At 37.5% G+C, this 25581-nt stretch overlaps 1 protein-coding gene and 1 long non-coding RNA gene across 2 annotated transcripts; one reads left to right on the forward strand and one right to left on the reverse strand.

Annotated features, from left to right (window-relative positions):
• The first annotated feature begins 385 nt into the window (after positions 1 to 385).
• On the forward strand, positions 386 to 8179 carry LOC147845264 (RNA-directed DNA polymerase from mobile element jockey-like). The gene is made up of 3 exons (XR_015942555.1): positions 386 to 1943; positions 3725 to 4503; positions 4586 to 8179. It is a non-coding gene; the product is annotated as an RNA-directed DNA polymerase from mobile element jockey-like (long non-coding RNA).
• On the reverse strand, positions 2676 to 17638 carry LOC137491233 (uncharacterized). Its single transcript, NM_001440860.1, has 3 exons — positions 17611 to 17638; positions 17045 to 17194; positions 2676 to 4824 (listed from the first exon to the last, which is right to left on the reverse strand). Exons 2-3 carry the CDS (start codon positions 17127 to 17129, stop codon positions 3851 to 3853), a joined length of 1059 nt encoding a protein of 352 aa, NP_001427789.1. The 5' UTR covers positions 17130 to 17194; positions 17611 to 17638; the 3' UTR covers positions 2676 to 3850.
• Between the last annotated feature and the right edge of the window lie 7943 nt (positions 17639 to 25581).

The following is a 25581-nucleotide window of genomic DNA, read 5'->3' on the forward strand; positions in this document are numbered from 1 at the left end:
TTCACGCTTTCTGCTATGACGTGGAGCGCGAGGTGCACTCAACGTTACGCTGCATGAATTTTTAATTAGCCTACATTAGTAACAGTTCATTTTGTTTCGGTATAAACTTAATCCTAGGAAAGGCAAAAATAAATGAAGAAAATTAAGACCTTTGTAATGAAATTCAAGACTTTATTTACAAAATTCAAGACTATTAAGGCATTCACTTGAAATTATGAAATTTAAGAGTTTTTCAATGCTTTTAAGACCCCACGGGTACTCTGGACATGGACCCTCGGCATGCAGTGGGATGGTTTGCTGCCAAGCGTGACATGGCAGGAAAAAAAACAGCAGCTCAGAAACCATGGTGCTTGACTGGAAAAAGGTGGCCTTCTCCAGTTTGGAGGAGAGTCCCTACCCCAAATAGAGTTCAGGTATCTGCGTTTTCATGAGGAATGGAATGTGAGATTTAAATATGGATCAGTGCAGCAGCAGCAGTAATGCAGTTGATGTGATTGTCGGTTGTGGTTAAGGAGCTGAGATGAAAGGCAATGTTCTCAATTTACCGGTCAATCTAGGTTCCTACTCTTACCTATGGTCATAACTGAAAGGACAAGATCTCGGATACAACCAGACACATTTTACAAAGTGTTATGACCCGCTTGTTTGAGTTGCAACATAAAAGAGAGATGAACCAACAAAATAGCTTGAATGCAAATGATTTATTATAAAAGTAACTCATAGAACAATCAATCAAAGCAACCAACAAATGTCTATAGATAATAATAAAGATAAAGAACTTAGGATATAATCACAACAAAACTTTAACTGCATGATATAAGTAATGCAAAACAAAACCATAAGGTTAAAGAGTCAATGAAATGGCAGGTCTTGACATGAAGACACCCAAGTAGCATCAGCGTCCTGAGGTAGCTAACACAACAACTTTTATATACCCATTGATGAGTAATGCAGGCATTCAATCAGGATTTACCACATACTCCAATCGGAAGTCCTGGGATCATTACAGTTTAGTAATATTGTAAAACTTAATACCTGTCGCTTTGCCTAAATTCAAAAATATTCATCAAGTTCGTATTCTACTCAAACAAGTAAATGTAGTAAACTAGAAAAAATCTTAAACATAATAGTAAAGAAACTTTATTAATAAAAGTTGCAACACAGGACAATTGAATGAGCTTTCTAAACTTGAGGTCCTGGTATACTGCTAACTAACCGTCCTGGAGGTCCACTTTCTTTGGTGTGCGGTGTCTTTCCAGTGACTTGTTTCTTATTCAGGGAGCCAGACGGAGAATATCATCCAAAACAACACAAGCTACATGAATACACTGGAGAGTGGAGTACAGATGTATCCGCAGCTGTACAATCACTTGCAAAGAGATTTTAAGCCGCAGAGGTGCTGTTTGTCAGATGTTTATAAAAGTGTTCTTCACTCAGCTGCCATCATTGTGTTTACGATAAACACGAGGATCGCAGCACATTTACAACCCCACCTACTGCAGTGTAGAAGTGTTGGAACACAGTATACTATCACTCAGCCTTTTGAAACATTATTCAGACATGAAAAATCCTGAGCACATGAGAAAATGTTTTGCTGCATTCATGTCATGTGTGCAACTTTTTGTCCATGTGTTTCGGTCTGTGCCGAATGAGTGAAACTCTGTAGACACTGATCAGATCTGTACGGTTTCTCACCAGTGTGAATCCTCTTTTGTGTTTTCAGATGTGTTAACTGATTAAACCTCTTGTCAGTTTGAAGACTTGTATGGTCTCTCCAGTGTGAATCGTCTCCTGCAGTTTCAATTTGAGCTGTAATAAAAGTCTTCTCACACTCAAAGCACATATACTCGTTCACACCAGTGTGGATCTTCATGTGTTCATTAAGGTTTGCTGATCTGTTGAAACTCTCCCCACACTGAGTCCATGTGATTGGTTTCTCTCCAGCAAGGGCGTAGGTTTGCACCTGACATTGGTGGGGACTGGGGACGAGTCACCCCCGCCAAGAATGAATGTTTTTATATATATATATATATATATATATATATATATATATATATATATATATATTTATTTATATATATATTAATTATATATTTTATATATTGCTATTTATTATTTAACTGCTATTAAAATGTATCATTGAGTAATCCCCTCTTCTTACAATTTATTAAGTTAAATTAAATAGTCATGCGTGTAGCCAAGGGGGGTCAGGTGGTTTGAAAGACCAACAGTTGGATTATTATTATTATGTTTGAATTTATCTTATTATTCAAATGGATAAATTCTCACTGAGGAAGGTTGAATGCACCGGCCAGTTTGTTATTTGCCTATAGGCTTTAGTTTTTAATTTAAATAAAGTTTTAACAAATTTCCCAAAGAAAATTATGATAAAAAAATTGTATTTTAAAAATTAGTATATTTACATATTTGAAGAGTTTAGATGCAAAAACCTCTAAATGCCATTTAATATTTTCTTCTAAAATTAGCATTTTTCTCCAATTCCTGTGTGTGGACTCAGTTATTTTACTTTTCTAGTGACAAATACGTTCTTTTCATTGCCGTTAAAGTGAAATAACTGAACATAAATATACAACGCTGAGAAAAATGCTCATTTTACATGGCATTTAGAGGTTTTGGCATCTGTACTGTACTTCATTTCTTTATTCTAATAATTTAAAGTCCTAATTTCTAGTTCAAAGAATTTTTATTATTTATAAAGCTATAATAAAATTTACAGTTTAAATGTGTAAATATAGCAATTTGACAAAATGGTAGGAAATAGTTTTGATACATCAAAACGTGTAGTTGTAATAACTATCCAACAGGATTATCTAGCAAAAATTAGTTCTTAATATGTCACTAAAATGTCATATTTATACCTCAATTAAACAGAAAATCAGGTGAATAACTGCAAAAAGGTTCGGTTTTTCAGAAAACCATAAACCCCTTTCAATAAGCTGGCTACAGGCCTGAAAGTGTTATGTTAAAAATTTGTTTATGAACTGATAAAGAGAGAGTTTAATAAAGGCTTTCGTTCATTTTTCGTACAAATTAAACATGTCTCATAGTATTATTAAAAGATGGAGCACAGGCTGTAGTTTTTCTGACAAATTGTTTCAACCAAAATTGGGGATGTTACTCTAAGAGATTAGAAGAACTGGCAGGGTCATACGTTTACATGTAGGTGTTTATTCTGCAGTTGGTTTTCAGGGAATATTGTTTACAGACTAGTCTGCTTTAAAGTTAGACTGAACGTAAAAGCGGTGAAAACACTAGCATAACGGCATTATCATCTTGGACTCATTAAGTAGCGAACTTGAGTTTATGTGACTCACACTTTTCGTTGGAAAAAGCTCTTTATGTCCACCTCTTCTTGCTACCTCCATCCTCACTTGTGCGTGTCTGTCTTACACCTCACACACATCGGGAAATTCCCCCCGCGCAGTTGTTTTGGTGCTGTTTGTATCTGAAACTATGATCTGAAAGCAGCCACTCACACGACAGCAGGGAAAGGCACAGCCAATCACAATGTTCACATGTGTTTGGTGGCGGTGCGACTGGAGCAGAGAACGTGATTTAACCCTTTCGGCATGTCTAGGTTTATACTGACAGTGCGATGTTTTTAAGTTAATTAAATTATTGGTGGGGACATTTTGGTAGTTTGTGGATATTGGTGGGGACATGTCCCCACCGTCCACCCTAAATCTACGCCCCTGCTCTCCAGTGTGGGTCTTCATGTGTTTATTAAGTTCTGATGAGTTGCTGAAACTCCTCCAACATCGAAGCTGCAGTCACACTAGTGTTTGAGCATGAGAAATTCTGTTGTACGACGCTGCGAAAAGGAGCGGGATTAAACATGATGATTAGACATGAATAGTTTCTCTCCAGTGTGGCTCATGATGTGTAGATTAAGGGATGATGATTGGCTGAAGCTCTTCCCACACAGAGTACAAGTGAATGGTTTCTCTTTAGTGTGGATATTCATGTGACTGTTAAGGTGTGATGATTGGTTGAAACTCCTCCCACACTGGGTGCATGTGAATGGTTTCTCTCCAGTGTGGATTTTCATGTGTTTATTAAGGGAAGATGATTGGTTGAAACTCTTCTCACACTGGGTGCATGTGAATGGTTTCTCTCCAGTGTGGATCCTCATGTGTTTATTAAGGTATGTTGATTGGCTGAAACTCTTCCCACACTGAGTACAAGTGAATGGTTTCTCTCCAGTGTGGATTTTCATGTGATTGTTAAGATGTGATGATCGGTTAAAACTCTTCCCACACTGAGTGCATGTGAATGGTTTCTCTCCAGTGTGGATCCTCATGTGTAGATTAAGGGATGATGATCGGTTGAAACTCCTCCCGCATTGAGTGCATGTGAATGGTTTCTCTCCAGTATGAATCTTCATGTGTAGATTAAGGTATGAAAATTGGTTGAAACTCTTCCCACACTGAGTACATGTGAATGGTTTCTCTCCAGTGTGGATTTTCATGTGATTGTTAAGGTGTGATGATTGGCTGAAACTCTTCCCACACTGAGTGCATGTGAATGGTTTCTCTCCAGTGTGGATCCTCATGTGTAGATTAAGGGATGATGATCGGTTGAAACTCCTCCCACAATGAGTGCATGTGAATGGTTTCTCTCCAGTATGGATCCTCATGTGAATCTTAAGATAGCCTTTTCTTCCAAAACTCTTTCCACACTGAGTGCAGGTGAAACGATTCTTGTCTCTCCTTTTCAAAATACCATTAGTCTGTAAATTAGATTTTTCCTCAATTTTGACATGATGTTCCTCCTCTTTTCTCCCCTCATTCTCTTCAATTAGGTCTGAAATAAATAAATAAAACATTAGTTTGCATTAAGTCTTAAAATTTCTCCTTAAAAGCTGAAAAGTGAAAAGACACTGGAAACATTGGTTACACTCACTGTAATTTTGATGCACATTAAATGTAAAATAAATCAGATCATATTCGATCCAAGATGGCAGCGCGTGCACAATGCGAGGCTCAGGGTCTCTCCAGTTTTTGCATTTTTGCAGTATTATTCCTGCTCATTTCGGGTCTGTTCGTGCAGAACTGTGGTGCCTTTACATCGTATACCCAACAGGAGCTTTTGGATATTGGTTTGTGGATTCCGGACAGTTTTATTAGCAATCTTCGACTCATCCATGAGATTGCCAGAACACCCCGGGCTCACAGACCGCGCAGAGAACGTAAACAAAGACGGGGAAAGCGCGGCGGGCTAAGAGCTAAGCTAAAGCTAACACCACACCAGCTCTCTTTACCCAGCATCTTTCTCGCCAATGTACGGTCACTGGTGAACAAAATGGATGAGATTCGACTGTGCATCAACCACAGCAAAAGATTATGGAACTGTAACGTCATGATTTTCACAGAAACATGGCTAAACAGCGGGATACCAGACAACGTTGTATCGCTAACGGAGCATCACACATTCCGAGCGGACAGAACGGCGGATGACTCCGGTAAGACCAGAGGCGGAGGATTATGCATTTATATTAACAAAGCTTGGTGCACAAACTCTATCGTCGTTGGGAGACATTGCTCTGCTAACCTGGAATTCCTAATGGTTAAATGTAGACCTTTTTACCTACCACGGGATTTCACATCCACCATAATATCTGCTGCTTATATTTCTCCCGACGCTGATGCAAAGCTGGCTATGAACGAACTTCATGCAGCCATCAGCAAACAACAGACTGCTCACCCGGAGGCTGCTTTTATTGTTGCGGGGGATTTTAATCACTCAAACTTAAAGACAGTGCTCCCTAAATTCCATTAAAACATTCTCTGCCATACAAGGGGAAACAAAACATTGGACCATGTTTACACAAACATAGCTGAAGCCTATGCTGTGACCCCCCTCCCCCACCTGGGTCAGTTAGATCACCTTTCTTTGTTCCTTACCCCCAAATACTCACCCCTCATCGACCATGTGAAGCCATCAGTGAGGACCATCAAAGTGTGGCCAGCGGGGGTAGACTCCACACTCCAGGACAGGTTTCAACACACAGACTGGGGTATGTTTGCTTTCCAGGCCACACATGGCTCTCACACAGACACTGACAGTTACACTTCCTCTGTTCTGGAATATATTAACACCACCATAGACAGTGTTACAATCCAGAAACAAATCACCACATACCCAAATCAGAAGCCATGGATGAACAAGGAGGTTCGCCTCTTGCTGAAGGCACGCAGCACTGCCTTCAGATAAGGGGATGCACAGGCCTACAGCACTTCCAGGGCTAATCTGAAGAGGGGCATCAAAAAGGCCAAGCACTGCTACACGCTTAAGCTAGAGGAGCACTTTTCCAACTCTAATCCTCGGCGCATGTGGCAGGGCATCCAGGCCATCACCAACTACAAACCCAGCCAGTCCACACCCACAGCCACTGACGTCTCCTTCCTGAACGAGCTAAATGACTTTTATGCCCGCTTTGATAGAGACAATAAAGAACCCTACACCAGGATCACTTCCTCCACCGACCACTCACCTATCACACTCACCTCCTCAGAAGTACACACCGCACTGAGTCGTATCAATGGGTGTAAGGCTGCTGGACCAGACGGTATTCCTGGGCGTGTCCTCAAAGTATGTGCAGAACAGCTCGCTGGGGTATTCACAGACATTTTCAACCTGTCGCTCAACCTAGCAGCTGTGCCAACATGCTTTAAAACCACCTCTATTGTGCCAGTGCCCAAACACTCCAGCCCAACATGCCTGAATGACTACCGGCCTGTAGCACTCACACCCATCATCATGAAGTGCTTCGAGCGGTTGGTCCTGGCACATCTAAAAGACTCTCTGCCATTCACACTGGACCCACATCAGTTTGCCTACCATGGCAAAAGGAGCACAGATGATGCAGTCTCTATAGCACTGCACTCTGTACTCACACACCTGAACAATAAAAACACTTATGCACGAATGCTGTTTGTGGACTTCAGCTCGGCATTCAACACTGTCATACCCTCCAAGTTACTGATCAAACTAAGGAACCTGGATATTGACACATCACTATGCAACATGATTATGGACTTTCTGACTAACAGACCTCAGAATGTTAGATCAGGTCACATCTGCTCCACCACCGTCACACTCAACACTGGTGTACCACAGGGCTGTGTGCTGAGCCCCTTCCTCTACTCCCTTTTTACCGTTGATTGTAGGCCTGTTAATAGATCCAACACCATTTTCAAATTTGCAGATGACACCACAGTGATTGGTCTAATCAGCAACAATGATAAGACGGCCTACAGGGAGGAGATACAGCATCTGGCCACTTGGTGCACCGACAATAATCTGCTCCTTTACACCAACAAAACCAAGGAGCTCATTGTGGACTTCAGAAAGGGACGAACAGGTTCACATGATCCCATTCACATCAATGAGATGGCCGTTGAGCCTGTCTCATCCTTTAAGTTCCTGGGGACCCACATCTCAAAGGACCTTTCCTGGTCCACCAACACCTCCAGCCTGATCAAGAAGCCTCACCAGCACCTATTTTTCTTAAGGCAACTGAAGAAGAACCAGCTTTCATCAGCCGTCTTGGTGAACTTCTACCGCTGCACAAAAGAGAGCATCCTGACAAACTGTGTCACAGTCTGGTATGGAAGCTGCTCTGTTGCTGAGCGTAAGGCACTGCAGCGGGTGGTGAAAACTGCCCAACACATCACAGGGACCACACTGCCTGCCATAGAGGACATCCAGAAGAAACACTGTTTGCGCCGAGCACGCAGTATTCTGAAGGACACCTTTCAACCCGCTCACAGACTGTTTTCTCTCCTGCCCTCCGGCAGGCACTTCAGGCTCCCCCGGACAAAAACCAGCAGACTGAGGAACAGCTTTTTCCCCAGAGCTGTCTGCCTCCTGAACTCTGCCCCACACTGACTCTTTTGCCCCCCCAATACACCCTCCACTCTCCTCTAACTTAAACTTCTTGCAATAACTACATTGTTTAATATTTGCTTGTTTAAAATTTGCACATTCACTGCACCACATTGAACTGTTTACTTATTGAACTGTTCATAACCACTGCATATGGGCATTTGTAATTATGTACACACCCACTATACATATACACTTGTAATCATGCTTATTTATCTGCATACTACTGATTATTAATAGCAACCTGTACATATATTCATATATTGTAACATATACAATTGTAATCATGTTTATCTATCTGCAAACTACTGTTTATTAATAACAACCTGCACATATATTCATATATTGTAAATCTGTTTATAGCTTATCCAACCTGTATATAATGTTCATAGTACATCCATCTGTAAATATCACCATAGTTTTCTATAACTGCACTTTATAACTTATTCCTGTATCCTGCACTTGCTGCTATTGCACTGCTGGTTAGACTTAAACCACATTTCGATGCATTGTACTTGTACATGTGTAATGAAAATAAAGTTGAATCTAATCTAATCTAATTTTGTTTGGTCCATTAACGTGTACACATTTAAGCAGATTCAATTTCAGATTCAGCTTTATTTATCTAGTGCTTTTACTATGTAATATGTGTCAAAGCTGCTTAACATTGAAGTTATATTATATGGACTCTATGCATGAACTCTGCTGACGTGGTTTTGGTAGAATATCAGTCAGGCTCTTTACGTCTACATAGCGCGCTCTACGCCGAAATCTAATAGAGGCGAAACCTAAACGCATCAGAGCATGGTAAAGAAGGGGGATTTACTCTTAAATTGATGAGGATCCTCTGCCAGTGGATGTCCAGCATCTAGAAAATCATTTTTGTTCAGTTCCAGAACCCATAATAGTTGATTAATACACCAGATCAGGCTGAAAATCTCCATGAAGAGGTGGAGTGACTGAAAGGAGACTGCTTCGATGCTGCTTTTAGTGATGTTATAAGGTTCTAAAGGTACCGTTAAAAAATGATATACTAGAATTTAACCCAGATGACAGTAGTAACAAGTTGTAATTGTATTTTATATTAAATAATATTACGTTTTTAACCATACTATAAAGTAAATTCTATTATGTTGTATATATTGTATACATGCATATATATACACACACAAACACACACACACACACACCAAATATTCTAGTCTCATGTAATAGGCAAATACCAAACTGAAACAAATGTATCAAGCACAAGTATTTATATGCAAAACCTAATCAAAGTACCCATTGGGTCTTAAAAGCATCTATAAAAGTCTTAAATTTGATAATCTCATTTTAAGGCCTTAATAGCCTTGAATAATAATACAAAGTCTTGGGTTTTGTTACAAAGGTCTTATTTTAATAATTTACATTACCTTTCTTAGAATTAAGTACATATCATAACAAAATTAACTGTAACTAATGTAAGCTAACTAAAAAATCATGCAGTGTAACGTTGAGTGCACCTCACGCTCCACGTAATAGCAGAAAGCACGAAAGCATGCACACCCGTTACTATGGTTACTTGAGGTGAGGTACAGAACAAGATAGTTGCTAGCTTAGTTTGTCTGTTTGTTTAATCTGCTGTGGCCAAGGAATCCGAATTACATTTGGGTCAATCCTGTGCCAGGAAGTAACCGCGACACCTACTGCTGTTGATGTCGAAAATCTTACAAGCTAGCAACAATGGATGTTACAGCCCTGGACTTCCATATAAGGGGTGCCAAACACACCGTATGTAGCACTACTCATCAGCGCAACCACCTATTTTGGAGTTCTGTGCACTGGAGACCACTTCGGTTACTAAAACACCTATGGCTATCAGTAATGAGGAAATTTCTACATTAGAAGCATTGCCACCATGCAGTGTTGGGCAGTAGCATCGCTACAAGTAGTGACGCTACTAACGTAAATATATTTTTCAGTAGTGTCACCACTTTCTTAATCAAATAGGTTTTGTGTAGCGAAGCTATTATTTTAGTCAAGTAGTGTCCACACAAGCTACATATACCGATTGCGGATCAATAAGTGACGGCACTGACACTCACGTAGCTTGGAGGCCGGTGTCTTGGCGATAAAAGTAAATCAATATTTTGGCGAGAATGTGAATTTCTTCTTCCTGTTTTACAATGGTCGACACCAAACTTTTTGAGACTTTTCTGTAGTAAAGGCTTAAGTATACTATGGCAATTTTAGTTCATGATAGTTATTAATGATACTATATTTTGTAGTGTAATTCATTAATGAAGAGTTGTAAATATATATACAATATAATGCTTATTGCAAAGTATTTCCCTTTACTATAAATTGATGATTTAGAATGATTCAGACATCTCAAATGACATGACAGGCAACATGCTGCCTTCCCCGTCCACCTCCAAACAATACTCCAGTCAGACCATGTGCTGCACTAGACCTTTTTCTTGGCAGCTACATGGAGGGTGCCATAGCAACCAGCGTCTTCAGGTAGTTTAGAACTTTCGTTTACAGCTTTTACAACTGGTAATTTGCGCTCCGAAAATGGGTTTCAATAGCTTTTTGCGTGGATTACGGAGTGTTTTTTGTGATACACAACTTTGAAAAGTATAAGATAAAGCCGTTGAAATGTGTCAGATGTGGTTCAAGCGTGAGAGAAAAACGTTCTCCTAGTTCACGTGTCTGCCGTCAGAAATACAGTGTGTGTGTGTGTGTGTTTGTTTCCCTGGCCTGTCAGCTCAGCAGGTCTTCAACACACACACACACACACGCGCAATACTTTACGGCATTATAGAGCAAACCAGATTACTGGCATGAAACTTAACAGGTAATGTTATGCGAGTCGTGCAATTCACAAAAATTACCAATAAAAGTCTGTTATTGATACTCTGCTGGCTGGTTTACTGTTTATTCTAATCGTGAGCAGTTTGTTTTATTTAGTGTGTTGTATTTACCACTGTGTGTTTTTCTGTCATTTCAAAATGTCACTTTATTTTCACTTTGTCACAGTTATTAAATCAGTGGCAGTGGGACAGTACAGTAGGCTACGTGTGTGTGTCAAACATTTTGGTGAATTACATGTGTTTGGGTTGGTTATGTATTTGAAAAAAATGAGAAACTGTTAACTTTAGCGATGACGAGACTTCATTTAAACTCCAGAAGATGCCATCTAACAACGAGGGGAAAATGCCTCACAGCAGCTGTTTTCCATCCCATTAGATCACATTTTTTAAATGATCAGTCTAGGTGGCGCTGATTGACAACAGGATTATTTCAAAGATGAGAAAAGCATGTAAAACAGATTAAAACATTTGTTTCAAAGCTGTCTAAATGTGACTGTTTATACACATCAGCTGCTGACCGGAAGTTCTTAGCATTCTCCTTGTGCATACATGCAAAGCGTAATGGGCAATTTTGCATTCTAAGAAAAAGGTCTATAACCAACAGCGGGTCTGGCATTTGGAATCACTTTGGTTTCCCTGCAAGTTATGAGGGTGATGGCAAGAGAGTGGTGGAAAAAAAAATGACATCTACTATGTAAGCTATTTTAGCGGTGATATTTGAGCATGTCAACTCATTTACACTGACATCACGAAAACTGGAAACACACGCACTACATGCAACTATCCCTGCAGCATTCACAGGCAATTCCTACAGATTCGAACAGGGCAAAACAAATCAGAGGCGATCGGTACATTTATAGCTGTGGATATGAGACCTTAATCGGTAGTGGAAATGTCGAGTTTTTAAAAAATGTTAAATGTAATAGAACCCAGCTACATTATTCCTTTATAAGCCCATTTCAGTCAGATAATTCCTGCTTTCAGATCCACTAAAATGGCAGGTGACAGTCAAATCAAGCAGATCTGTGCTGTCTGATGAAAAGGTGGACACTCATGTTTCTGAAAATCTTTCTTTTTATTTGTTTAACTACTACAATATTACATTTATTTTTTAAAGTAGCTTTCTAGTTTTGAGTATAAAGGATTTGTTTAATTTGCTGCTAAGCAAAAATCCCAGAAGTATAGCCGTATCACTGTTTAAACGCTGAAAAAAATTATTCAAAGATGATTCCTTGGATTTACTCAATTTATGAATTGAATGAAATAAATTGAAAATGAAATAAATTGTTGTAAACAATTTATGTGGGCTGAATTTAAACTAATAAATTAAGATTAACACTTTTTTCAGTGAAGTAAAAGAATAAAAAACAAGATCATACGTTTTAATACATAAAAAAATTTAATCAGAGAAATCCTGTTTTTTTTTTGTTTTTTTTTTTTTGCTGTATTGAAAACATACCGAACCGTGACACCACTGTGTCGTATGGAACCGAACTGTGATTTGTTTGTGAACAGTTAAACCCCTATAAATGACTATAGTATTTTAATTGTGTAACACCTGATTTAATTGGATTTTTATTTTATTTTAGCTGTTATATACTATAATTTGTTCCTGTTTATTACAGCATATTATTTACAGTAAATGAATGAACTGAACTATGTTTTTTGATCACTAAGATATAATTGACTTGGATTTAAGTTGCTTCGTTTTAAAAATGAAAATTGCAAAAATATCTTAGAGGTAGCTCCGCTACTTTTGCCAAATAGTTGTTAGCTTAGCTTTCTACATTTCCAAGACGGTAGCTTTTAGTGTAGTTAAGCTACATTTTAAGTAAAGTAGCTAATAGCTTAGCTCACTACATTTTTCAAGTAGCTTGCCCAACACCCTACATCCTATCTTACCATGGCTCAACACCAACTCTGCAGGCAGATGTGATGTGGGTCCTTAAAACAATCTCCTGAGCATCACTCTTAAGGCTCGTACACACCGGGACGCTTTTTGTTTGCGTTTATCGTCAGCGTTTTATGAGACGTTTTTCCGTATTCAAACCCAATCGATTTTTACTGGCGTCAAGCAGAAGAGTATGCAAAATCACTCCTTGATGTTAGATGAACATTGAATTTCATTTGAAAAGGTATTAAAAAGGTCTTTAAAAGCCTTGAATTTCATTTGGAGGATCCTGGGGGTACCCTGCTAATGCATTTCTTTCTGATTTATACATCTACACCCTTCAACATCCAGAGTAACGTGTCCAGAGTAAGAGCAACTGTGAGGGAGACGCCATCCATTACAAGGCTCAGGGTTCACGCTGAGCATCTCATCTGCAGGGTGAATCAACAAGCAGGACAGTCATCATCTCTTTCTATTACAGCGAGCATCAACCAGATTTACACAATAGCTTGCCTTGTGCCCATCAGTAAAAGCTTGAGCTAAAGCTTAAAGAGTAGATGATGAATTTGTTCATAAAAAAAATTATATAAACTCAAACTAAACATAATGCAGGAATATAAATTTGTCAATATAATAAACATTCATTTTCAGTGAATGGGGGGGAGGGGGTTATTCATCTTAAGCCTGATTTATACTTCAAACGCCAGCGTATGCTACGGCGCTGACGCATAGCCATTCGCTGTGGCTATCGGCGTCACTAACGTGCACCTTTAAAAAATGTAACTCTACGTCGCAACAACGCGTAGCGCAAGCTCTGTGATTGGTCGGCTTGGTAGCGTTGACGAGTCTGGACGGGACCAAGAGCCACGCGAATGGCGCGAGTGATTGTTTACAAGTGTGGAGTCCCGTAAAGGAGCTGCGGATGGAAAGTTTTGTTTTGTGTTTACCTCATAGTTAAAGTTGTTGCACGTCCGCCAGTTCCCGCCTCAAAATGAGCGAGTTTGAGTCACTTGTACAACCAGGAAGTGTTCAGGAAAAGCTAAACAGAAGCGAAGAAACTCTACACAGAGGAACATTTACACCTCACTGCCAACTAGCGTTTCGCAAGTGTTAATGCAGGCCAACAGAGACAGCGTGCAGAAGTATAAATGCACAGCTACGGGCGTTGCATGCGCCGTGGGTCACGCCGGTCACTTGACGCAGAAGTATAAACCAGGCTTAATAAGGATGCATTTTCTTGTCACGAGTAGCAGTTTATCTAACATTTTATAACCTTTGGTGTCAAGGGTCAATGACATTTCTTGTGTTTTAGAAGGGAGTCCCAAAAGAAAAAGATTGGGATCTTTTTTATGTTTGATCTTAAAAATTGTGCTAATTTCATACGCAATAAAGTTCCAGAATCTTGAAATGAGTTTGCACTTCCAGAAACAATGAAAGAATGTACCAAGCTCTGTATGACACTTAACACAAAGAGCTGGTATAGAGGAATCCATTTTATTCAATAAAACTGGCGTTATATGCAGCCTATGTAAAATCTTATATTGAGTCTCTAAAGTCGATTACAAATAAAAGTGGATCTAATACACCTCAAAGCCTCATGCCAGTCATCATCTATATAAACATTACACAGGTCTTCCTCCCACTTATGGGCCACTGTGTTCACAAGTCCAGAGATATTTGAGTATAGAAAAGAATAAAATCTAGAAATAAAATGGACAGCATTTGTTGTGTTAGCAAGAAAACTTTCCAAACTATTTAGTGCTAATGTATCTGGTATTTGTTTTTGCTTTGACATAACAGTGACAAATTTGCAGATATCCAAAGTGATGTTGGTTTGGGAGATCAAATTTCTTTTGGAATTGTTGGAAGGACATTAAAGAGTCATCCTGGAACAAGTCAGATAGAACACAAATTCCTTTTATGTGCCATGTTTTGAAGAGAGGTGAATCTATGCCAGAGACAAAGTCCTGATTCAAATAAATTGGTTTTAACATAATTATAGCTTCCCCTCTCCCTAAAAACCTGGAAATCTGTCGCCAAACTTTAATAGAGCTAAATAGTATTGTATTTTTCTTCTCTGTCTCTTCTTACTTGTGGAGACAAGCAAACAAACTCCAGACAGATAGTGGGGAGCAGGCCCAGGAATCCACACTAGGGCATAGGTCATAGTAAGATCTGAACCATTTCCAAATGAGTCTGGCATGGCAAGCCCAGTTATAATAAACGATATTAGGCAGAGCTAATCCACCTAGCTCTGTTGGCATCTGCAGATATTTAAGTTTTTTTGCCATTCCATATAAATCTAGAAAAAGCACTTTCAAGCTGTGCAGAGTCTTTCCTGCTTAACCATAAGGGTGTCATTTGAAAAGGGTATAATAATCGGGGGAGAATATTCGTCTTAATTAAGCTTATTCTACTAAAGAGTGAAAGGGGAAGGGTTTGCCAGCGGTTTAAGTCTTTTTTACAAGTGGTTCTCGCTACAGAGCCATTTGGGCGAGCTGAGCTCCAGCAAGGGGGAGCTTGAGCTCCACCTTTTTTTGAGCTCCACTTCTTCTCCGAGTGATGTCACTGGGGGTAGGGTTAGGGATGGGGTTGGTGTACGCATTAAAACAGCTTACAGGAGGCAGAGCGAGAGCTCATGCTCCCCCTCGCTAGAGCTCAGCTCTGCTCAAATGGCTCTGCAGCGAGCACCCTCTCCTTTTTATAGACCATTTGAACAATTGGGGCATAATTGAGTTTCCCTAATTGATTTAAGTCAGTTGACACTTTAATTCCGAAATAAACAAATCCAGATTTTGACCATTTAAAAGGAAAATTTACTGTAGATTCAGCATCGAAATTACCTACTGGAAATGCTTCTGATTTATTGAAGTTAATTTTGTAGCCAAAATCTAAAGCTAAAGCTAAATTTTTTTGCAGCTAAAAAATTTGCAACTAAAAAAATTGCAGCTAAAAAAACCCTAAAATTTTTAAGCTAAAATCTTTAAAAAATGATAGTGTTCAGGTGATGATAAAAACAGCAGAATATCATCTGCATAAAGTGCAATTTTGTGTTCACAACTCTTCATTGATATACCCTTTATATTTTTATTCTGTCTGATAGCTTTTGTTAGAGGTTCCAGAGCCAATGCAAACAGAAGAGGGCTCAGTGGGCAGCCCTGCCTGGTGCCCCTAGCAAGTGGAATAGGATCTGACCGTAGACCATTAGTAACAACGCAAGACATTGTGGAGTGATAGATCATTTGAATCTCTTTTAGAAATTCACCCTTTATACAGAATATATGCAGAGTTTCAAACAGATAACTCCACTCAACCCTATCAAAAGCTGAAGATGCAGAGATTGCTTTATAGTTTTGTTGATTGGTGTACTGTATAACTTTCATAAGTCTTCTTATATTTGTAATAGAGAAATGTTCTGTACAAAGCCTGTCTGGTCTGGGTTTATAAGGTGGGGGAGAACTATCTCGAGTCTCCTGGGCAGGAGCTTAGAGAGTATCTTGGCATCTATCCCAATCAAGCAAATAGGTCTATATGAACTACGTTCATCAGGGGATTTATTTTTCTACCACTCGATTTGAACATTTTTAACCTGCTTGGAAAACCAGATTGACACAAATCCTGCATGTTCGTAGCAAGTGCGCATAATTAACGCTTATATTAGTGAGTTTGCATTATTGTATAAAACGTATGCAAATGCCTAATGCCTCCTTTGCTGTAAACTGGAATGATGAGGAGATGGCAAGATGACATACTTTGTTACATGTTTTCAATCATTTGTACTTTCGTCTTTGTTTTCTTGCCTTTGTGCATGTCCTAAAGCTTAGCTGAAGACCTACGTGGCGACACTGTATATACCCGACAAGATGCAGAAATGCCATTTAAAAAGGTTTTCTGCTGTTTGTCCAATCAGGGACAGTGGCAATGTAAATATACAAATAATAATGTTAACCCTGGGTTTGTGAATGTGAAACATCTGTTAATGAACATCTAGGATTGTATTTTAACCCCAGGTATAACATGAGCAGTGTGGAACGTGATTACAGATAACCCAGGATTCTGTTTATCCAGCGTTAGAATGACCCAGGGTTAACAATTTTTGCATGCTGTAATCCATATCTAAATCAGCAAAAGTCTTTTTTAGACAAGTTTGTTGGCCAGTTGTAGTCAGTGCAATGCTAAACATTATTGTTCCACTATAGTTTGTTTGTTTTGCCTCATGTCGTCCCACAACAACATCATATAATTTAGAATACTGTACAATGTTTTATAATACTTAATTATCTAAGTGTCCATTTCATTCAGCATATTTAAAATTGGGGGCATCCACGATTTTTGACATACTTCAAACAAGACCATTTTGGTTATTTGGTGTTTGAGAATGAAAATCAACCTGTTTGTTCCTGCAGATCTTCATGTTTGACTGTGAATGTTTCTTCAATCTTCACATCTTCACTCTCCTCTTTAATAAACGCCATCTTTATAACAGTGAGGAGATCAGTCGCTTCAGCAGGAGTTTTTCTCTGTGTTTGGACACTTTATCCTGTTTAAAATGAAAAAAAAAACAATAAAAAATTTTTAATAAATAAAACAATGAAGAGAAACAAAATAACTTCTCAACACTTGCTTCAACAGTTTCTTTATATGAGAGTAATTAACAAAAACAAATCAGGTAAGTCTGAGGAAGAAACAATGACCTGATTAAAACTAGTAAGTTACTCCATTTCTTTTATACTTAAAATGGAATGACATTATGCTATGTAATAAATTAAAAGGTATGTATTAAATTTCTGTTAACTTATTCAAACAATAGCTCTCATTACTGTCAGTAAAATAGTATTACGTTGTAAAAAAGGTTAAATAATATTGTCAACAGCAGGTTCTTAATTTAGCATCAGATGAAAAACCTGAAACTTTAATCAATCAGTTCATATTTTTGTAAAAGTTTTAAACACAAACCTCTCTCCAGTTGAATTCCAGCGCAGGAACGGTGCAGCCTTATGACGTCACACGTCACGCCAAAATAAAAGTCTTTTTTTTGCCACTTACTGTTGCAGTCATGACTTATTGATACATTTCTCCCTCATTTTCCACTTTCCGCTATATCTGCTCTCTGTCTCTCTCTCACTCTCTCTCTATCACACACAACACACACACCTTGATGATAAATGAATCATTGTAAATACATTGATTATTATTTTTATTACTGTTTTATCTTAAAATGTTGATTGTTAAATGTAAAGTATATTCTGATCTATTTTGTATTGATTTGTATAAATAATATATGTTGAACAGTAATATAATGTATTGAATAATGTGATATATTGAATAATATGATGTATTGTTAAAATGTTATTTACTTATTATATATAAATATCTTTCTTTTTTATTAGAGAGATTAGAGAGAGAGAGAGAGCAAGGGGAAGTTGAAGTGGGAAACGAGAGAGAAATGTATTAATAAGTCATGACTGCAACAGTAAGTGGCAAAAAAGCGAAACAAAAGACTTTTATTTTGGCGTGGTGTGTGACGTCATAGGGCTGCGCTGCTGCCGCACTGCGATTCAACAGAAGAAAGGTTTGTTCTAAACTTTTACACAGATATAAACGGATTGATTAACGTTTCAGGTTCATGTTGACAATTATTTTAACCCATTACACAACTTGATATCATTTTACTCAAAGTAATTAACGTCAGGGCTATTGTTTGTATAAAGTGTAAAGTGTGAAATGTGTTTATTAAGTGTTTTACTCAAGATTTAATGCAATTTATTAAATAGCATAGCATAATGTCATTCTATTATAAGTATACATAACTATATATAAAAAATGGAGTACTAGTTTTAATCAGCTCATTTGATAGAGGTAAAGTTGGTTTTATATTCACACATTCAGACTTTCCCCTTAATAATATAATTTCATAAAAGTATTATTTGCAAACTCTAAATAGTAAAATCATATTAGCAACCAATGACTATCAAAGTACAACATTGTTCACAGTCAAATAAACAGTGTTAATGTTGTTTTCAAGTCACACTTGCATGCTAATTCCGCTCAAATATTCAAAGTAACATGGTAAACAATATAGAGACTTCTAAATGAATGAATGTGGGAATATAAAACCAACTTTACCTCTATTATATTGTTTATCATGTTACTTTGAATATTGAACATTAACACTGTTTATTTGACTGTGAACAATGTTGTACTTTGATAGTCATTAGCTGCTAATGTAATTTCACTGTACAGAGTTTGCAAATAATACTTTTATGAAATTATATATTTATGGGGAAAGTCTGAATGTGTGAATATAAAACCAACTTTACCTCTTTTAGAAATAAATGTCATGTGTGGCTATTGTTTCTTGCTCAGACTTGCTCTTTTACCCGATTTCTTTTTGTTAATTACTCTCATAAAGAAACTGTTGAAGAGAAGTTATTTTGTTTCTGTTTATTGTTTTATTTATTTTAAACAGGATAAAGTGTCCAAAGGCAGAAAGAAAAACTCCTGCTGAAGCGACTGATCTTCACACTGTTATAAAGATGGCGTTTATTAAAGAGGAGAGTGAAGATGTGAAGATTGAAGAAACATTCACAGTCAAACAGGAAGATCTGCAGGAACAAACAGGTCGAGTTTCATTTTCAAAAGACCAACTCAGTCATTTGATCCTCATTCAGATTTTGTTTATAAATAATGACAATGCTAAATTACTGCTGAACCATCTTGCAGCCCTGAGTGTGCTGCCTAGTTCTCTTAAATATAGAAGTAAAGTTGGTTTTATATTCGCACATCTGGACTTTCCCCTTTATTTTAACATCATTAATTGTTTTGTTTAAAACACACAAATACAACAACACTGATAAAGTCTTATAAGCTCTCAGTCATAGAGGTAAAGTTGGTTTTATATTTGGATATTCAGACATATATGTTTCTTTATTTAACCAGATAAAAACCCATTAAGATCAAGATCTCATTTACAAGGGTGACCTGGCCTAGAGGTCCCCAACACACGATTTATGAAAAAATATATATTTTTAATAATATTAATAATAATAAATATACATTTTATATAATATAAAAAATACGGTTCAGTTGTTCAGCTTTACCACATTTCAATATATTAAAAACACATACACTGAGAAATTGACTGTTGTGGTTTGTTAAAAAAGGATAGAGCAAAACAATGTTATAGCAACATTTTTATTTCAGACTGAAGAGTATTCCAGGATGAGGGGGCGGCATGACTGATGGCTCGCTTCCCTATTCCAGTTCGAACCCGCGGAACAGTCAAATGATAAGATTCACTTGAACGTAGGACATACTGGCTTTTAGACTTATGAAGAAGAGAACATTGGGTGTGCAATGGGTGTACATTATTACATTCAGAGAAGGGCACTCAGCTTTGGCATACAATTCACAATGTTGAATAATTCTTTGACAGCCTGTAACAAACCTTTGTAACATGAAATTAGCTCATTTTATGAATATTAGTAATCAACAATAACGGTTTATTCTTAATTATTAATATTCCGGCTTAAGCTTCAGTCAGTTTGGTCAAACAAACAAACATATGATTGTAGCTATATGATCATGCTCGCGCGACCAAGCGGATTACCAGATTATGAATATTAATTATAAACAATAACGAATTATTATTCATCATTAATATTCCGGATCAATTTATTGTTAATTTGACCAAACAAACACAAGCAGAGCCGCCGCTCTTCCGAGCGGACACGGTAATCTATTCATTTAGAAAAAGGGAATTTAATTGCTACTTCTTGTGAAGTAGATTAATCATTCAAAAGTTTTAAACAACTTATAATAGCTAGGCAGGGGAATCTGTATTTCAGTGACATTTTCTCGTGAGGCAAACAATACAATTCATTTGATTATAATGGAATTTATTGACTAGTCAGACGTAACGAACAAGCAAACGCACAAACATACATTAAACACAAAACAAAGGTAAACCACGTGGAGATATCGGGTCTATAGAACGTGTAACAGCAAAGAGAAATAGTAAAGCTAGGAAATATAGATTTCAGATAAAAGAGTGACAAAACTTTCAGTTCCACACGCACCATTACGGACCACCAAGGTTATAAAACACACCTTTTTGATAAAAGGGGCACAGCTTAATCGCATGACTAAAATCACCTGGTCTTTCATGTCTGGAGGTCTCTCTTATGCGTCTCTCTTCCGTCGTGATGAAAACTACTCTTGATGTCCTTTGATGCGTGGAGTTTGTAATGCAGTTCGGACGAACACGATCGCAAACTTTAAACTGAGTTTTGCAGGAAAATAAAGAAAGCGTGGCGGGAAAAAGTCCATGCGGCGTAGGAAAGCCGTGTGGCCCGAAGGCCACCGACAATGATGTTCTTTTTAGGACGTTCTCTTTCTGCCCAGATGTTTGGGGGGAAGTGTGCTTATACCAGCGGGTCACGTGACAACCCGTACAGCATTCTGACCAATGATTTCAGGGGAAAGTTTGCGCGCGAACCTTCCTTTGTCTCGGGGCTGCTCGTATGCAAATTTGAGTGTCCGCCTAAAGCATGCGGACAGGCATTTAATACAGGGCTTTAAAGAATAAAGCAATGCGAGTTATGGTCTCGCTCTATGCATCATGTGTTGTAAAATGTCAGCAGAAACCCATCGGTACCAAACATGGGGGGGTTGAAAGTACATCAACATAATTTTTCATATCCTTACAATATTTATGCTTTACAAAGGCCTAAATGGAACATGCATACAGGTTATAAGAGAGGTTACACAGGTAAGAAAAGTCAGAAATGAGATACAAAGTTTACAAAACATAACACATTGGTTTTGTGCTGGTTCAGGATTTGATGAGTCCATTTTCTTTCTGTCGGAACAGCCTCGTGGGGGTGTGTGTGTGTGTGTGTGTGAGTGTATTTGGGCAGGAATGTCTTTGAAGCTTTCCTGCTTATCTCTCCAGTCCCCCTGAACAACTTAAGCTGTCACGAAAATCCAGACTTCTTGGAGCCAGGAGTCGTAAAACCTTCTGTCGACCAAAACCAGACCGTGATAAAATCCATAAGAAATTTTATCTGTGGACTGTACGCAACACCTTAGAGCAGTGGTTCTCAAAGTGGGGGTCGGGACCCCCTGAGGGGTCGCGGGGCAATGAAGGGGGGTCGCCTGGTGATTTCCAAAAATCTATTTATTTTTAATAAACCATAAGAATTAACATATTTTATCCATAACTATACTGAAAATAAAAATAGTCGTTTATAGTTACTATAGGAGAATTTCTAATGCATATAGAGGAACTTTTATTATGTAATCACTTTACAATCTGCCACTATTAAAATATAGATTACTATTAAAATACACTGTTAAAACTTATAGAAATACATTCAAGTGATGCAGATGAAAACACACAGACATGCAGGGTCTTATAATTGACGAAAACACACAGGCATACAGGGCCTTATTATTGAGGGCCTCACAATCGAAGCACAGCACGTCATGCGCCTAAATGAGAACATTCAGATAGAGCGTATGCAATACATTTAGACAAAAGTATGTATTGACCAAGACAGAAACAACCCTTGACAAAATAGCATACATAAGGAGAATCATTTAGAAAGTATGGAAACAACATGATCATGTGCAAACACATGATTGTAAGCACATGCTATATGACCTTAAGATATGTAAAAACAGAAAAACATACAGCCATTAATTAAAAAGCTAGGATACTATTGGAGCCGGGAAATCGCGTGATGCTATACGACATGCCAGGATGACTATGGGAAAAAACTGTATATAAACTGTGGGTTTTTGAACATTGGGAGGAGAGAGATCGATCGACCAACTCTGCTGTAACAATAAACTGCTTCAACTTGAGAACTTCGAAGACCTCAGCCTCTTTTTTGAAACTTAGAAGATGTTTGTCTAGATCCAGCGCAACTTTCCACAACATAATTTGGCGCCTTCATCGTGGGGCTGGACTGAGGATGGTCGAAGGAAGGTGTCAATGGGTCGATCCTTGGCAGACACTCACGCAGAGACCAAAAAGCGCGCAGATTAAAAAGGTGAGCAAAATTTTGCTTTATTTTGGTTCTCTGATGAGTGTACTGTGGGGTGGACCAGACGCTTGAACTTGACTTTTAAAATACCTCACCATTAAAAAGAACCTATAAATTGACTAAATTTATTAAAAAGAATGATAAAGTAAATGATAAAGTAATAAAGAATAGTGAAGTGAACTATTTATAAGAGAAAGAGGTCTTCCAGGTTGTCAAGGTATGTGCTTGTACTAACAAATGGCTGTATATTATGCACTAACTAATGGCTTTGTATTATATACTAATGAATAGCTGTAAATTAAATGCGTATGAAAGAGAGTTACATGCATGAATTGCTACGCAAGAGGCGGGAGCAGATCGCGCGGAGGTGGCACTAGTGATCGCTTTTTATAGTTGTTGTTAGAGCAAAGGAGCGCTCCTCGTCTCTGTACCCGCCTGTGGATTGAGTAAGACTCTCCCGATAGAGGCAGGGAAATTGGGAGGAGGCCTTTAATCTGATCTCAAAAGCACCTATAAGGAGGGCTGGATCTCAGTGAACTGACCTGTGTAAGTCTTGTTAGTCTATATTTTATGTTTTTATGTGGTCCGGACCAAGGGGAATGACTGATTTTTCTTACAATTTCTAGAAAGAGAATTGAATAAGAAAGCATATACTGTGAGATTTGTGAATGAGAATGCATGTGATGAGAGAATTGAATTTTAAAGCATGAGTAGGTTGTGTGCTTAAGGATGTTGAGTGCTAGAGAGAAATTACTGAGGTGTAGTGTGAGAGAAAGTGAGTATTATAATTAAGAGAATAAAATATAGATATAATATGAATTGATTAGAGAATTAATAAAAATTGCACATGCTGTGCTGGAGGGACAAAGCAAACAATGTGGCCACAACAATTAAGAAAAGCAGTTTTGCATGTAAAAAAGTTTGTTTTGTCTCCCAGGACCTGCTTGTGATGGTAAAGACACTTAAACTGTACCTCCAACTGAAAATAAATAAAAGTAATTAAGGGAGGTTTGGATTCCAGATTAAAAAAAATAAGTTTGCATGCAAATGATCTGTGTTTGCTCGTTAAGAGGCCTTGATAGCGACAGACATTAACTAGTAACTGTTACTCAGATTTGGAAAGTTATTTAATGATGATATGCATAGAGCAGATTTAGATTTTAAGAGTGAGTTCTGAATGTGTGGTGACAGTTAAGAGATTAAAAGCAGATTGGATTATAATGACATGCGCAAGAAAATTCCTGTGGTTATTGTTTTAGTGTTGTGTGTGTCTGTGTCTGTGTGAATGGTTGTGTAAAATTCCATATTAGTGGACAAGCAGAGCTGCCCCTCCTGTACCGTCCCTTAAATGGATCATGGCAGAGATGGACACTCTCTGTGTTACACTGAGAGGAATGAATGACTGAATGAGCCCTGTTGATATAAAGGGACAAATGCTGAGTGAATGAGTCCTTTAAATGTGAAGAAGTAGAATGTGAGAGTGTCGTTAAGTGTTTGTGTTTAGTAGTGTGTTTGTGATAAATAGTAAAGTAAAATAATTATTATTGTAGATTATAATATAAAGATGGACTGCAGATATTGTGTGGTAAAACATAGAAGAGACTGATGCAGTGTACAGAAGAGATTATAATATTTAGGAAATAAATTAATTCAGTTCAGATAGAAAGATATAAAGATAAATATTAAATTAAGGAAAAGTATATAACATAAATTGAGATTTGTGCATACAAAGAGATCATAATTTCTTAGAATAAAAATTAATTTAGTGAATAATAGTATCTGATTTAATAATAATGAGGTGTAAAAGTGTATATTACAAGAGAGTATAAGATAAATAGGATAAAGTAAATAAATTTTGGAAGAAAAATAATGTGTTATATAAAAGAATAAAGTGAAAAGTAAACATTTGGGAACAGAGTGAAATAACACTTCATAGGAAATATTAGAATTAGCATAATATATATATATAAAATATGAATAATTTATAGTTAAATACTCAACTAACAGAACAGAAAATAATGACAAATGGCAGGAAGGAACATTTGATGTAAGCTGTAAGTATATATAAACTATGATTAAAAAATAATAATTATCAATCAAAAGAATATGAAAGTTAAAAACTAAAAAGATGATTGTGTATAAAAAGAATGAGAAAATGTACTGTAAAATTTAAATAGATATGGAAAATGTTAGAGAAATTCAAACAATATAAAGAAAAGACCAACTAGTGAGAAAACACTAGAATAGATTAGGAAAAAAAACAAATAAGAAAAAGCACAAGCTGAAGCTAAATAAATGAAAAAAGAAGAAAATTTAAAGAAACAGAAAATTAATAAAAGATATGTGGACTTAGTGATAAATGTTAGGAAAATCAGCTCTTGGACAAAAAAGAAAAGAAAATAGATGAAAGGAGTCTTTATTTGATGAAGGAAAATGGGAAAGTGGAAAAATGCTTAGATTATTAACTAAGCAAATTGCTATATTAAATTAAGGGGCATGGAGATGGACTTTTGAAGGGTCCTGGTCTTTTTGCCTGCCGGACATCCCTGACGGCACTGGGAAATAGAATTAGGTGTTTGGAGAAACACAAAGAGCAACTTGTTGACTGTGAACTCTTATTACTTGAACTAAAAGCAGTGAGCCAGGCGCTGCATGCAAAAAGCTACAAAGACTCTGACCCATCAACATATGTTCAAGAGACACTTAAAGAAGGAGAAACAAGACTCTGATGAACTGATCAAAAAAGCTAAACCTTCCAGCAACATCAGCTGGGTGAAAGAGAAGCCAGCACCAAGAGGAAGGAGAAATGTTGTACACTTTAACTCCTTAAATAAGCAGGAAATGTGGGGATTCCTGAATACAACAATGCAAAGACTGC

The sequence above is a fragment of the Danio rerio genome, chromosome 4 (genome assembly GCF_052040795.2).
Source record: "Danio rerio strain M-AB ecotype USA chromosome 4, GRCz13ab, whole genome shotgun sequence".
Lineage (NCBI taxonomy): Eukaryota > Metazoa > Chordata > Actinopteri > Cypriniformes > Danionidae > Danio > Danio rerio.